Source organism: Neolamprologus multifasciatus, chromosome 7 (assembly GCF_963576455.1).
Source record: "Neolamprologus multifasciatus chromosome 7, fNeoMul1.2, whole genome shotgun sequence".
In the NCBI taxonomy this organism is placed as follows: Eukaryota; Metazoa; Chordata; class Actinopteri; order Cichliformes; family Cichlidae; genus Neolamprologus; species Neolamprologus multifasciatus.
In genome coordinates this window covers 6,570,128-6,585,247 of record NC_140445.1, presented here as the reverse complement: position 1 = coordinate 6,585,247, position 15,120 = coordinate 6,570,128, and the positions used below count along the sequence as shown (strand labels likewise).

Below are 15,120 nucleotides of genomic sequence, written 5' to 3'. Positions count from 1 at the left end.
TTGCATAGCTTGCACTTCTTATGCGGAGCGTGAGGTGCAGATCCTTAGTTGACGTACCTTCACTGGATTCAGAAATCCGATCAGCCTCCATGCCAGCAGCAGACGCATCAGCTGCATTAGCATCCGCTTCAGATGCAGTGCCGTCTGCCTCTTTCACTGGCTTGTTTTCAGCATCCCCCTCTGGTAGAAGCACACCTTTCTCCACTAGCTTTTCAGTCAGGGTTTCCTTCAACTCTGCCTTGCGAGCACTGTAAGACACTTCCACATTATAAGAGTTAGCCACAATGAGCAGGTCCGCCTTCTTACATTTGTCAATTTTTTCCCATGAAGGTGCCTCCACAAAATTTTCAAGTGAATAAAACTGCCAACCAGAACGGGATACGCCAACCCAACTTACCAAAAAGCGAGAAAGGACACGGAAAGCAAAAGAACTAAACCAAACGACAATTACTTTCCTCCCTACCTAACAAAAACAGGAGAAAACTAATCAAATAAAAAAGGCTCCTACATTAAACCAACATAGTTAAACAGTGAACACACGGTCTGCTGGTTGGGTTGGGCCGAGGATGAATGACCTGGCAGTCTCTGGCGGTGTCTTCTTATGCACTGCCTCCCGGTCATTAGCCAATCGGTACGATCCGTCCACCCTGGATGCACCAATCATGGAGGAGCACCTGCACACTGAAATTTACATTATAAAATTACGACAACAGTCGTAACACTACCCTAAACATAGATGTCAAAAGGACCTCAGTGCCATCAGGAGTAATTGTAGTAATGACACTAAGCTGGTGTTGTATTTCTTTCCACCAGGTACTCTCACCCACGAGAGCCTACATATTGGAGCCGGCAGTCTCTGAGCAGCCCCAGTCCAGTAGAGACAGAGATGGACCTGCTGGTGCTCAGGGAGAGATCCAGGAGGGGCATCCGCAATAATGGCTATGATGTAAGTGACTGGACAACAACCTTCTGAAACAGTAAACCAGGAATGGGGTCAGTAGAGCAGATCCAGAATAAGGCCAGAAACTATAGCTTTACCCAAATTATAATATGTGAGTATAGGTCTATATAACCTGTGTATTATAACCAAGAGTCCAGACTTAACCAAGGTATGTGACTTGAGGATGGAGGATTTCTTTTTGAATCTCTGGACTCAGATAAACTTACTGAGTAGTAAGAAAAAGCAAAGCTCTTAAGTCTGATTCTGTAACGAGCTGTAATATAGCAGCTCAGGTCCAATCTCAGAACAACTGAGTGCCATAGAGCGATGACGAAATGGGTCACTTGATAGTTGTAGGAAAGTAAAGCGCTGCCACTTTGTCACACTAATAAAATAATCTCTTGAGAGCGTTCTAACTTTAATCCTTCTTTTCCCTTCCTTTCCTCTCCGATGCTTTTAGCTCTGACCCAGTGGATTAACAAATTACCTTTTGACGAACCTTATAAACCTACACAGACACAGAGATGAAGAAAAATAAATTAGGTAGAAAAGAAGAAAATGACAAAAAGATTAGAGAGAGCACAATTCCTTCATTTTTACAGCAGCCAACAGGGGTGAAAAGTAGGGGTGGGTTTTTATAATCGATTTATCGATTAAAATCGATTCTGGCTTGGATAACGTAAAATCGATTCATTAAAATCCTGAATCGATTTTTTAATATAAATTTATTTTGCCCGAAATGCCAGAATCTCTGGTGAAATCTCACAAAATTTCAACAACCACCAAACAGCTAAGACAGTAAATGAGAGCAGGAACATGGATTCTGCACAAAGACATAAACACACAGCCCAACCGCGGATCAGAATCAGTGAGATGTTGCCTTTCTCACAGTCGGGGCTGAAAGCCGACAGCGCGCTGATTCTGATCTGTCGGCGGTCCGCGCTTTGTGTTCACGCCCTTTATGCGCTGATTCTAAAGCTGTTAGTTTGATGTCTCTCGAAACAATATTGACCGAACCAGTAGCAAAAGAAGATCCAAACTACGCTTCACATAAACAAAGTCATGAATTCACTCTGACTTTTATTGTTTTGCTTTGACCACGATGCACAGCTCTCTCTCGCATGCTCGCTCTCTTGCGCGCTCTCTCTCCCTCTCTCTCCCTCTCTCTCTCTGTACTGTTTTCTGCATTATTCGCTTGCTTGTTATGCACAAGTCTACCGTTGTTTACAGCGCTGTCGGCTGATGTTTTTTTTTTTCGTTTTATATACTTCCGAAAATAAAACCTAATTTCTGCCGTTCAATACCGAACAAATTTAAACTTTTTAAAATTATGCAAAATGCAAAACGCTCAGCCTTGTCTCTAATAAAACCGCTGTAACTTCAGAGGTAATGTTCATGTGTTGATTAATGGTTTTCTTTCGTTTTTGATCTACTGCAGAAATTTTTTATAAAATCCCAGAACAGGAAAATTCATGTTTTTCTGTGTTTTATCCTCAGCTACTTTGACACAAAGGCCTCTGCTGTGATGCTCACACCTTTGATAAAGTCTTGGTGTGTCAGCTTCCTTTTTATAGATACAAAAATATGTAAATGTACTGATCTGAATTATAATATTTCTGACTGTCAAAATTTCCCAGATTCAAATCAAAGTGAATCGAATTAAATCGAATCGAATCGAATTAAATCGAATCGTGGATCGAATCGATTCGGGACCCTGTGAATCGGAATTGAATCGATTCTAGAAATCAGTGACGATACCCAGCCCTAGTGAAAAGGCAGAGAGGAGGAGAAAAAACAGGGACAGGTAGAGCATCGCGAGTGAAGTCTCTTTATGCCGCTCCTCTGACGCACCATAGTAACAGCAGCGACCGTGATACCTACCTGAATGTCAATGACTCTGAATATGATTATAGCCTATTCATGGATTCAGATGGGAGACTTGATAGCAGTTAATAGCCTCGGATGCACCAAACGGTTTGGAAGGAGAACATGGTGTGTGTGTGCAGACAGGACAGAAAAGCAATGTGATCAGAATCCCTTATCACTTTTGTTTTCATGCTTTAGAACGGTTGAGACATATTAAAGCTGTATTAGCGGTGTTTGGATTTATGAGTGGCTTTTATGTGGTTTGTGGAATCTATTCCTGTGGTTTTGTACAATGGTTATGTCATAATTTAATAATATTCTTTATCCAACTTTTAATGGAATCCTGATGTGGTGATGTGATTATGTTTTAATGTCTTGTTATTCATTCATTCATCTGTTAGTCTAATTAATTAATGCAACATTTAATTAAAAACTGATACAGTGGGTTATTTTAGTTTCTGTTACACACGTCTTACATTTATCTGATGAAAGTCTTTTTTCCTATGTGACGTTTTAACACAGCATAGTCACAAACAGCTGCAGTGGTTTAGCTAATCTGAAAATCTAGGGGAAAAAATGCCAATTTTTATAAGGTAATAAATATATTTAGATCTACAGTTCTATTTGGGAAAAAGGCAAAGAATATTAAATATAGATTTGATGCTGATCTCTATCCTGTTAAATGTCACAGAAAAACATTTACTGCTATTAAAAACTAATTTGTTACATTTAACCACATTTTTGTGCTCCCAGAAAACAACTGTTTGCATTTATCTTTGCATATGTCCGTAGCAGTTACTCACTTACATTACTGCATAGTGAGTTGATACTTGTAGTATTTCCTCCACCACAAAACCAGCAACAGTCTTGCTGCTCCTGATGTTCCTTGGAGAGTTCGGGCTAAAATCGAATTTTAGAGCTGCAGCACTGCCATCTTTCTTCTTCTCAACGGACTTTACCCACATTATTGTGGAGCTGTGATTAGCCTCAAGATGCTTCTTCAAAATTATAATAATTATTATCACCCTTGCACGAAATGAAGTGTGAATACCTTCCCAATATAATAACCATCTCGTCTCCCATGACAACCTTTAAATGCACAATGACACAACTGTAAGATTTCTGCTACAGCACAAATGAATTACTAAAATAAAAGTATAACTTATTTGCTTGTGTTACCAGAGAAATACTCTCCTGTTTTTTTTCTCATTATAGCTAGACTAAGAAACTGATTAACTTTGTTGGGAACTATATTTTGTGCTTGCAGCACGGGGACGTGAGCAAGCAAATAAACAGTCTTTGGATACCTGGTAGTCTCTGGTGTAAGCAATGAGAGGATCCATTTCACCACCAACTCCTCCATTCATTCCTGTAATTGTGGAGCATTTTTCGCTCTAAAAGCACAAAATATTAATTCAATGTACATGGATGCAAATTCGTCCATATGAGATTGGGCAGGTTTGTGTTTAGGAACATAAAAATAACGCTCGGAAATCTGTGTCCAGGGACAAGAAAAATAGTAAAATTCTAGAAAGAAAAAAAAATCAATAGATGACAGCTGTGAGACTTTTTTGTTGACTAGTACACGACTCCATTGCAAGGAGTCGAGGGGAGACAAACGATGAAACTGCATCAGGATTTTTTTTTTTTGTTACAACAGAAAAGAGCAGAGATATGTGGTAACAGTGCTGGACTGATTCTTTTTAAATATAATTAAATAACAGATCACTTAATTTTCCAGATGTATGTTACAGTACTTGTTAGGAGCGAAATGCAATCCCTGCTTGTTAGCATTATTCTGATACTGAAGATGGTGCCGTTTCTGAAACTCACTCTACTAAATGCAATGAGTCTTATGCTGGTTTTGACTACAGCATGAAACATTTAGTGCAGTCCCTGTATATATATGACTGAATGAGAAGACTCCCAAGATACGGCTAACGATCAAGAAGGGTGACTTCAGTGGAGGTAACAAAACTAGAGAGTAAAAAAAGGTAAAAAATTAAGAGGAAAATTGAGGTCCAATAGAAGGAAAGATTACCAGGACACTTGATTAGTGGCAGACAGACAATCTTGGATATGGTAAATGGACTGGTTCTTATATAGCGCTTTTCTACTCTTCTGAGCACTCAAAGCGCTTTACACAACTTGTGCATTCACCCATTCACACCCATTCGCACAAGCACATTGATCTAAGTGCTTTCTAAGTAACATTCACACACATTCATACTCCGATGGATGCATCGGAGAGCAATTTGGGGTTAATATCTTGCCCAAGGATATTTGGCATGCAGACTAGGGGAAGCCAGGAATCGAACCACCAACCTTCCGATCAGTAGATGACCTGCTCTACCGCCTGAGCTACAGCCACCCCATTAAAGAGGGGTGGCTGTCCCCTATCCTTAAAGAAGGATAGAGAGGAGGAAAGAAAGACCAAATGTACACAGGGAAGGAGAGTTAGACCCTGGTGCAACACAAAGGAGGGGCAAGAAGTCTTATCAGTATGAAGATAATTAGAGCAGGAAATGGAACAGGTATTGGTTTTTCTTGAATTCTCAATTAAAACCTGTCTTAAGTTCTCAAAATACCAAAAATAATTCCACTTGTTACATATCTATGTCAACTTCCTAAGACCTGAACTCTTCCACGGCATGCATTTTTAATTCCCCTTTGATATTTGTGCTGCTTGGGACCCGATGAATGTAAAAACAAAGAATTAACAGATTTTTTTTTTAACCTAATTTTTGTTTCTAAGAAAAAAGAGAGCCACATATGAGGATATTTGTTTAAAATGTCGATAGAACAGTAGCAGTATAATGTCCTCGTAAGTGGATATCAGGCCCTTGTAGAGCAAAATTGAGTATTTTCGTCTAAATAACCCAAAATGTGATGTCCACATATATGGACGCCAGGTCCTAGGAGGTTAAACAAGCTTTTTTCCACAAAGGGGACAAAGTCAAAACAATGTTTTCGTCACTGTTACAGCTAATTTGTGCTTTCTTGTGCATTTATTTTGGCCATTTTGTGGCACATGTGGACCTATTTCATGCATACTGAGTTCACTTCATTCACTCCTCTGTTTGAATACCTGCGGTAGATCATCCATACCAGCATTTCCAAAGCGATGAAGTTGTACATACAGTATTTACACACAAGATGCACTGACTTTTACTGACAGAATGTTTTTCTATTCTAAGTACTCAAAGCACTTTTTACTACAAGCAACATAATACCCATTGATATTCCTCTATATACCCACTTATGCACACACAGTGATGGATAAATCAGGTGCAGTATTTTCAACATGTAGACTGAAGGAGCCCGGGATCTGGGCATTGGCACGTACCAACAGAAGCACCCTGTGTTCTTGTTGGCACGTGCCAGAACAGCATTGAGAGCAAAAGGTAAACCAGCTCTAACACCACATCAGAATCCAGACCTTTATTCACAGCAGATGTTTCTTAAAATGTGATTTCAGAAACCTAAATAAGAGTTGAGTCCACATGTAAAAATGGTCTTTAATGTAAAAGATTCCACCTGTGCTTTTCCTGCATCAAAATGTTTGCCCTGAATAACCCACCTGGAGCAGTTCATTGACTGCACGTGACTCATGAAAACTCATTTCATGCTTGTTTTATGCTTTGTAGACAGCAGAATGAGTGCAAATTCTTGTCATATTTTTTTAGTTTTAAATGTTTTATGAAAATAAGATAGGGACAGGAATAAAAAGGACTAAAAATAAAGAGATAGAAAACAAAAACAAGAAAACGATATCTATGTCCATGTGATTGATTGAGTTGAAAACATCCAGTTGTACAGTTAGTGCTATACAGTTAGAACTATACAGTGTGTAGTTAGTTACATTTCTCAAGGATTGATGAAAGCACTCAACATAAGAGGAGAAAAACACGAAAAACCAATGTTTGTGAGTGTGGCTCGTTTTACTGCTTCTCCAATAACTGATGAAAACATCAGCACCAGATTGTTTATCACTTCGGGTTTGTTTATAAGGAAGCCAGGAGTGAAAGGAGGAATGTTACGAGCTTTAAACTGTGGACACATGACCTTGGTGTTTGTGTCCTCAAAACTTATTGGAAAAGCTGATAAACTACTTTTGTACTGGTTGCTAAATGTTTGTGTTCACTCCACAGGGTGAACCAGAACCCTTTGAGGAGACCAACGTGGATCGTCTGATGAGCTCTCTGGGTTATGGAGGTGGATCTACTGGCACTGGGAACGGCAGCTTAGGGGTGAAGGCTCACCGTGGCTCCGACTCCTCCACACTCAGCTCCCAGCCGTCCATTGACGAGGTCCGTACGCAGATGCATATGTTGCTAGGCAACGCTTTTAGCCTGGCACCCCCGGACCATGACCCTCCTTCTCCTCCAACCAAGTAAGTTTTCATTTTTCACTGAAAACTCTTTTCTTTTATAACATCTGCATAATTTACAGTACTGTGTGGGAAAGAAAAGAGAGAGGTCCCCTGATAGGCACTTTGAACATACATCCCACTCCCAAGCTGTTTCTCAAAATCACAGCAGTTTTATCTGATGTCTGCTTGCCTATGCAGTGTGCGCTGGAGCAAGACTAGAAAAATAAAGAGACAGTAGGTGTGTGTGCATTGACTCGATTTCATTTTTTTTCTTCCTCTCTCACCAACAGCCATCACCATCATCATCACCACGCTCACAGCACCTACAACCCTTCTAGTACCAGCCACTACAGTGACGGAGTGACCAGTGCCCCCGGAACCATGAACCACCCCTGTGGAGGCAGGCAGAGAAGCATAGGCTATGAGGACATGCACCAGTGTAGCCTGCCCAAACCAGTAAGCACTTAAAGGAAGATTAAGGCTTAGAAAAATACAATTAAAGCTATGCCTTTCCAATAACTTCACTGTTACCCATCTCTTTTTAATAGGTTCTATTTTTGAGTAGAAAGTAGTTCCAATAAAACTAACGCATTTATAGCACTGTCTAAGATTGGAATCAGGGTCTGGTAATAACAGGGTGTAATAGTTTTAAAGAAATTTGCATTTCAGGAACTTTACCTTTTGATAATACTTGTCTGACACTCTCACAGAGCTCAAACTAATCTCACGCCAAGGATGACCAATCCTCAGTGACTTGATCTCATAAACAAGATCAAGTCTCTCTGAACATTTCAGCTTTCATGTGGCAATTAACCTGGCCTTTCATGTGTGTAGGGATGTTTTTGTTGCTTCAAACTGTCTGTCTGTCCCCTGAGTTTAAGTACCAGCAGCATCAAACAGCAGCAGGATCCATACGAGCATCTCCAAAGCAAGAAGAGTTGAACACATTCATGCACAAGGCAAACAGCAGTAAAATAGGTGGATCGGATCTTATGGAAAATCTATATTTGTACTTTTGTCCAATTCAGGCAGGTGACTCATCACAAACATGGTCATAGTTTAGCAGCTACAGCGCTTGAGTTGATTGCTTACCTCTGTGACAGGTATCAAAATATTCTGATTTTAGTAAGTAAGAAAGTCTTCAGTAAGTCTGATTTCTGGAAAGCCAGAATTTTTTGTTTTATTTTTTGTATTTTTCTGTTAGAATTTGAAGGCTCACAGTATTTGGAGTATTGATTTTTGGATCCCATAGCTTTATATAGTAGATTCATCACTTTTCTAACCATTACCCACCAAAATGCAGCCACAGGCAACCTAGCAACTTAACTTATTGCAGATAGGTTTAAGTTGTTAAAGATTTTCACCAGTCGGGCAATTATAAATAAATTAATAAAAAGATTTAGGCTCAACATTAATGAACAATTTAGAATAAAACGAGTAAAGAGGGTGTCTGTCTGGACCTCAGGCTTTAGGTACACTGTAGCACCTTTCCTCTTGAGTGCTTAAGTGGTCAATTCACCCAAATAGCTTAAAGTGACTATTTCCTGAATAACCTCTGGTTATAGGCATATTAGGCCTAATATGTGTTAGTAATGTGAAGTCCACTGCCTTCAGCTATGAGACTGAACCAAAACACAGAAACATACCGTCTGAAAAACCCAAAATAAATAATCGAAAGCTACAAATGAATGAAAGAAATGTTTACACACCAAAGATGCTCAAACAGAAAATTGGAGACATGGATAGTGATTACATTACAAAGATAATGATGACACCTTACACAGTAATTTCTTCCAGTAATTTGTCTCCGACATGCATTAAAGTACTTGAAGTATAAAAAAGAAACGCTGCATAATGGATGAGAATGTTTAATATTTAGCTTTATTATGCCAGCAAATAGATACGTAAATCCCCAAAGAGCTTGATAAGGTCATGCAGGTGTAGTAAATATTTGCTCATGTGGGGTAATTATCTATACTCGTGTAAGTCACATTGCATTATCTGCCAGATGACTAAACAGCTAAACTGGCTGCATGCAAAAGTTAAAATGTTGGCACCAAGAAACCGACACCGAGAATTTGGACGGTCAAACTGCGTGCCGTCACCAGCTGCTCTGCAAGGAGAACCTTGAGAATGATTAAAGAAACTGAGGACTGAACGCCTTCCAACAAATAAAGTTGCTGCTTGAATCTGAATCTGTGTTTGATCTTTCTGTTCCGCTCTGATCAGATATCCCCCTGGTTTCCTTACCCTATTTATTTCTTCTTTTTCACTTTGGATTAAAGTTGTTTTGTGTTCATACTGAGCTGAACAGATCTCTAAATTGCATTTGTGGCTCCTGCAGGGTTTCCGGTTCACCCAGCTTCCTGATATGGGCATCGGTTCTCCACCTCCACTGATCCCCTCAAGACCAGGACCGCCACCTGCGACCTCACTGCGACGGTACTACGCACATTTATATAATCAAACAGTCAAACACATTGCACTTCGTATATGGAAGGGAAAAGATTTTTAAATCCTAAAATAAGGAGAAAAAACATAAAAGCAAGAAACACTCAGTCCCTACAGTGAAAGATAAAAACATGCACAGTGTTGAACATGTGGCCCATAAATATATTTAGACATCAAACTTGAAGGAAATGCTCACATATGGCATTTAAAAGTACTCTGAGATCAGTCCTCAGCCAGTCACATGGCAGCACTGGGGCTAATCACTGGATCAGACGGGTAGTGGAGAGTACACTGGAGAATACACAAAATGTATCAGAATTTTAATCAGCGTCATTTCAAGAGTGCCCTCCACGTACACCCTCGGTTTGTGCCGCTCACTTCTCTCTCTTAGGCCCATATGCTAGTCTGCATCATTTGAACTGAACATTCTTCTTCATTTGAATGCTGCTGCTGTGTGCACTGTGTTGCTGGGCACTTTAGCACTGCAGAGAGTGATTGAGCCTGTTGGTTAGCAGTGAGGAGCACTCTCGCCATCTAGTGGGCAAAATAAATAATTAACACTTGTGGGAAAAGAAGGTGCTGCAGAGTGGCAGGAAAAAAAAAATCAGTGTTCTGCAATAAAATAAAAAGACAAACTATAATTTACAATCAATCTACTTATAAAAATATAATTATATATATATAAATATAGATGCATTTATATATATATTTAAAATGTTCTGCTTGACAGAGACAGCTTTTAGTTGGACTTCTCTAATTACTGCTAATTAAATTTTCAGATATGGCCACGGGTATGTGACCATTATTCTTGCTTATTACAACCAGAAACAGTCATATTATGGCGGTTAATCAGTCAGCTCGTCACACATCAGCTCCACTGTGCTCCCAGGGAGAAAGAGTGCAGCATGTTAATCCCTCTTTGCTATGCACTGTGAGGCATTAGTGCGCACAGTGCATCATGGTCCTGAGATGTGCCAGTGACATCATCTGTCCTCCGGTTCTTTACTGTAGTTAACATGCACTGTAACACGTGTCTGTACGATGAAGAGGATGGTGCTTCAGTGCAGAGGTGGAGAAAGAATATGACTGCATGGAGAGCTCTAATAAGGCTCAAGGTGACAGGATGGGGTTTATGATCCGTGAGGTCATGTGTCCTTCACTGCAGTGACCCAGAATGCCTGGAAATTTCAGCCAGATGTTGAAAACAAGTCTGGGAACCTCTGTACTGTGCATGAAAATCACCCCAGAAGCTGTCATAGGTCAAGAGGCAGGTTATACGCCAAACAGGTCACTAGTCTGTTGCAGGGCTAACCCACGGAAGTCTTTGGAAGCCCAGAGTTCCCATGCAGACACAGGGAAGAACATTCGAAGTGTATACAGAGAGAACAGTCTGGATTTGAACTCAAGACCTTAAACCAGGACTTTCTGAACTTGCTATCAGTACCACAGTCTGATGTGACTTAAGATGAAAAGATGTCTGATGGACTTTATTCTTGTTTTATAGATTACTAAAGATTTTATATCTTTTTATGTTGTGTAACTATGTCTTTTCCCATAATATTTAATTAAAGCTGCAAGCCATTGATCTTTGTTAAACCGTGTTTAACAAAGATCAATATTTGTTTGGTTGGTTTTTGTTTTGAAATGGTGCAGATTTGACCTTTAAACTGATACAGATGAAATTCGGGCTGTATATAAAAGAGAGACATAACTGCCATCATATCACTCGTTGGTTTATGACTGCATTTTGAAGCCTCACAGCCAACTCTGTTTTTTATTATTTAAAGTATCAGACAGCTAAGTCTAAATGCAGCATCTGATAAATAATGGTAAATAGTTAGAAAGTACGGGAGGGAGATTTGACTCCCAACAAGCCAAATTATGTTATTTAAGGTTTTGTCATATTATAATATTCAGTTTTAATACTCAGTTTATTATGTTATAATTTATTATGTTTACAGTGATGTCTCTGATTTGTTGACTCCAACTGAATTTAAACTGCTTTTATTGCTCACTCTTGAACTCTGTAACTCTCTTGATGGGCTTGACATCAAATCAGATTCCAGTTGCTATTATTTTTTGCTCTTCTGCCAACAGCTTTTAAACTCGGGTTTCAAACGTTTTGAGTTTCTCTTAACTGCTTTATTGAATTGTGTCCTGTGGACACAAAAAAGCTATAGTTGTTATTTGCAGGTGTGTGTTTGCTGTACATCGGGTTGATTTCTGCCTCTCCTCTCCACTGACAGTTCCACCCCTGATGTTAGTCTGAAGCCTCGCGTGTCAGAAGCCTCAGAGCTGCAGGCCCAGCAGCACAACGGCGCCCCCTACCTGCCACTCTCCAGGACCCCCTTCCCCGCTGTCACTGTTGACCAGTCCATCAGCACCTACTCAGGTACGACACACGGACAGGACGCTGACTTTCTATTGATACGTTATTTCTGTTCAATCTAAATCTATTTACATCTCACAGGAAACCCAATAACAGCAGTCTACGCTATATCGGCCAACCGCCCAGGTTACTCAGACTACTTCGTCATGTCACCGCCATCCTCATACCGGAGTCCATCATGGATGTCTTATCCACCTGAACCAGAAGACCTGCCGCGGCAATGGAACGACGCACCTGTGAGACACTGTTTTCCTTTTTTTAAGTACACAACGTGCTGTGAACACTTTGCAGAAAGTTTCAGTGTGTGTGAAGCACTTCCCCCACTTCTTCCCGCAGAACTCACGTCACCTCGAGACCATCTGCTGAAGTCGTCCGCCTGTGACACTGAGTGGAAACGGTCAGTAGCTCGGTGGGTCACTTTTTCTCTGCACTGCAGTCTTATACTGTCGTGCTTCTTTGGCGAATTTTGTTTACCTTTTCATCTTTGATTTAGCTGATTTTAGTTTATTGTTAGGGATGCAACGATACCAATTTTTTCAAACCGATACGATACCGATACTTGGATCTGAGTACTTGCCGATACAGAGTACAAAAAATGATACTTCTACCACACACACACACACAAATACAATTAATTGGAAGACAGGTTTTATTTTATTCTCTGCTGATAAAAAATAAAATCTTAATAAAAATGACCACAAAAAAAATTTCAAGTGAAAAATAAGCACTTCTGTTAAATTATTGCAGAGTCTCCACATTGTAATTTTACAAAATATCACTGAACTATTGGCACTGTCTCGAGCTTTCAGAATAATAAATAAACACTTCTGTTTGGAATAAAATAAATACAAATTAGGTTTGAGAATAAAATAAACTTTTAAATTATTGCAGAGTGTCCATATTGTAAACAAACAAAATAATTATTATTAAATAAATAATAAAATATAAAGAATTATAAAATAAATAATAAATAAAATAATAATTGGCCCCCTAGTGGCCAATCTAAAAAACTACAACAGAAATGACAAGCCACCCTCTGATTAATGAAATAAGTTGGTATCGGTTCATGGTATCGGTTAACTTTTACGAGTATGAGTACACACATATTTTACAGTATCGGCCCCGATACCCGATACCAGTATCGGTGCATCCCTATTTATTGTACAAGTTAAATGTTGTATTCCATCTATAGTTCAACACATGTTTCCCTTTTATTTTGAATTTTTGGCGTCTGTAGTGAAAATATTTTGTATTTAGTTACTATTTTGTTGATGTCTTAAAGGTATAAAATTAAACATAAGAGTATAATTGTGGCATTATGGAATTGCTTAGTGTTTCACTGTAGACCTCATACTAATTTGGCCACAGGACATAGGAACCTAAGTTACTTTCTACAAAAAATGAGTCGAAGGCCAAAATTTGACTGAAGAGTTGACATTTCAACTGGCTTTTGAAGATTTCCAGAGACGGAGCTTTGCAGATCTCTCAGGGGAGCTTGTTCCAGGGAGCAGCACTGCAGCGCTGAAGGCTCTGTCCCTGAAGGACTACGGTCTGATGTGGGAAATGGAGAGTAGGCCTTTAACTGAGAAACCCAGATGGGGTGTAGGGGAGGAGAAGGATTTTATAGGACATATGGGACTTGACTGGGAGCCAGTGGAGGTGTATAAGGGTTGGGGGATAGGGAGGGCAGGGTTTAATAAGAATATTTTCTTCTTCCTGCTCCTTTTCACACATGGTTGTAGTGCTTTTGATAGAAAGTGTGGTTGGTTTGTTTGAATTGTTGTACCAAGTGTGAAATAAATAAATAAATAAATGAAATGAAATGAAGGCATGAATGAGGGTTTTACTTGCTGGGTCTGAGAGTAGAAGTCAGAGTCTGGAATCATTCTTTAGGTGGTAGAAGAGATTTAATGGATTTGGTATGTGATGAGTTTGAGAGAGCAGAATTCAGGATGATCCTGAGGTTGCAGACCTCCAGAGATAGTGATCAGGATTAACTATTTGATTTGTGTGTAAAGGGGGGCATATGTTGCCTAGCAGGTCTTCCACTAATTGGATAATCCATGGTTTCCTTAGTCTATGCGGTGAAATTTACTTGGGGAAAATACTAAACGGCAGATTCCCCAGATAGAGTCATTGGTGTGTTAGTATGTGTGTAGACAAAGCAGATATTCATAGACTGAATCTCAGTGTGTCATGAAAAAGAGCTTTGAATAGATGAGTAATACAGGAAAGGCACTGTATAAATCAAGTCCATTTACCAGATATACAGAAAGTAGAAATCTCATGAAAAAACACGTGAATCCTTCAAAAAATACTGTTTTAGAAAAAGCTTTGCTTTGTTGACTGTTGGTTTCCTGGCCAAACAGCCTTGGGCAGGTAATTGTACTTTGATAGCAAAACCATTATCTGCTTCAGAGTTCAGACTGCATGCCAGCCTGCAGGCGAAAAGCTGACAGGATCAAATGTTTGCTGTAGTGTTCAGAAAGCAATGCAGTGCTGTCCCTGGACCGATACCGTTTCAGGGTTTGTTTGGTTTTTAATTTGTGCAGGGTAAAATATATGAAGCTGATATGGAAATAGACTTTATCTGTGGCACTATTAAGTTCAAAATACACACATTTGAGAGAAATAGCCAGCAAATACTTTCAGGTTAAATGATAAACAGCTATTTGATGATCCACAAATTGAGCATCGGGTTAGTGACTCCTGTGACTCCTCCTAGTGCAGCTCAGTCAGTAATACTGGCAGCTGATCTTATTCAGCTGAGCAACTGTGCAACTTCAAACTGGATAAAGTTGCTGCTGCCACTCCAGCCTGCTCTGCCACCCACCTCCAGCTACTGTAATAGCTATTCAATCTATTTATAACTCCTGTTCCACGAGGGGGTCCTGTTGCTGCTCCTCCTGCCTTCAGGCTTTCCACTTATGCATGTGGAAGGCTCAGTATGTCCCAGAACACAGACATAGTGCCAAATGACTACAATAATAAAATAATAATCCAGTTTTGAGTAAAGCTGTCCTAAAAGAAAGCAAGTTCTTAAAATTAAAAGTTACAGCCTTTTCTTTTGAGTAGAAAAAGCCTGTAGATGTGATTATGAGA

General features: G+C 39.6%; 1 protein-coding gene across 3 annotated transcripts in view; it reads left to right on the top strand.

Annotated features, from left to right (window-relative positions):
• Nucleotides 1-15,120, top strand: part of kiaa1549la (KIAA1549-like a) — a 132,407-nt gene that overhangs the window by 114,281 nt on the left and 3,006 nt on the right. Inside the window, exons 17-23 of one of the 3 annotated variants that reach the window (XM_085164745.1) lie at nucleotides 814-946; nucleotides 6,958-7,199; nucleotides 7,469-7,634; nucleotides 9,523-9,620; nucleotides 11,876-12,021; nucleotides 12,100-12,254; nucleotides 12,355-12,415. In XM_085164745.1, the coding sequence (XP_085020871.1) occupies nucleotides 814-946; nucleotides 6,958-7,199; nucleotides 7,469-7,634; nucleotides 9,523-9,620; nucleotides 11,876-12,021; nucleotides 12,100-12,254; nucleotides 12,355-12,384 (970 nt within the window). In that variant the 3' untranslated portion in view covers nucleotides 12,385-12,415. Of the gene's footprint in view, nucleotides 1-813; nucleotides 1,572-2,723; nucleotides 4,412-6,957; nucleotides 7,200-7,468; nucleotides 7,635-9,522; nucleotides 9,621-11,875; nucleotides 12,022-12,099; nucleotides 12,255-12,354; nucleotides 12,428-15,120 lie in introns of those variants that run through there. The other 2 variants (XM_085164744.1, XR_014874855.1) reach the window with 2 other exon arrangements.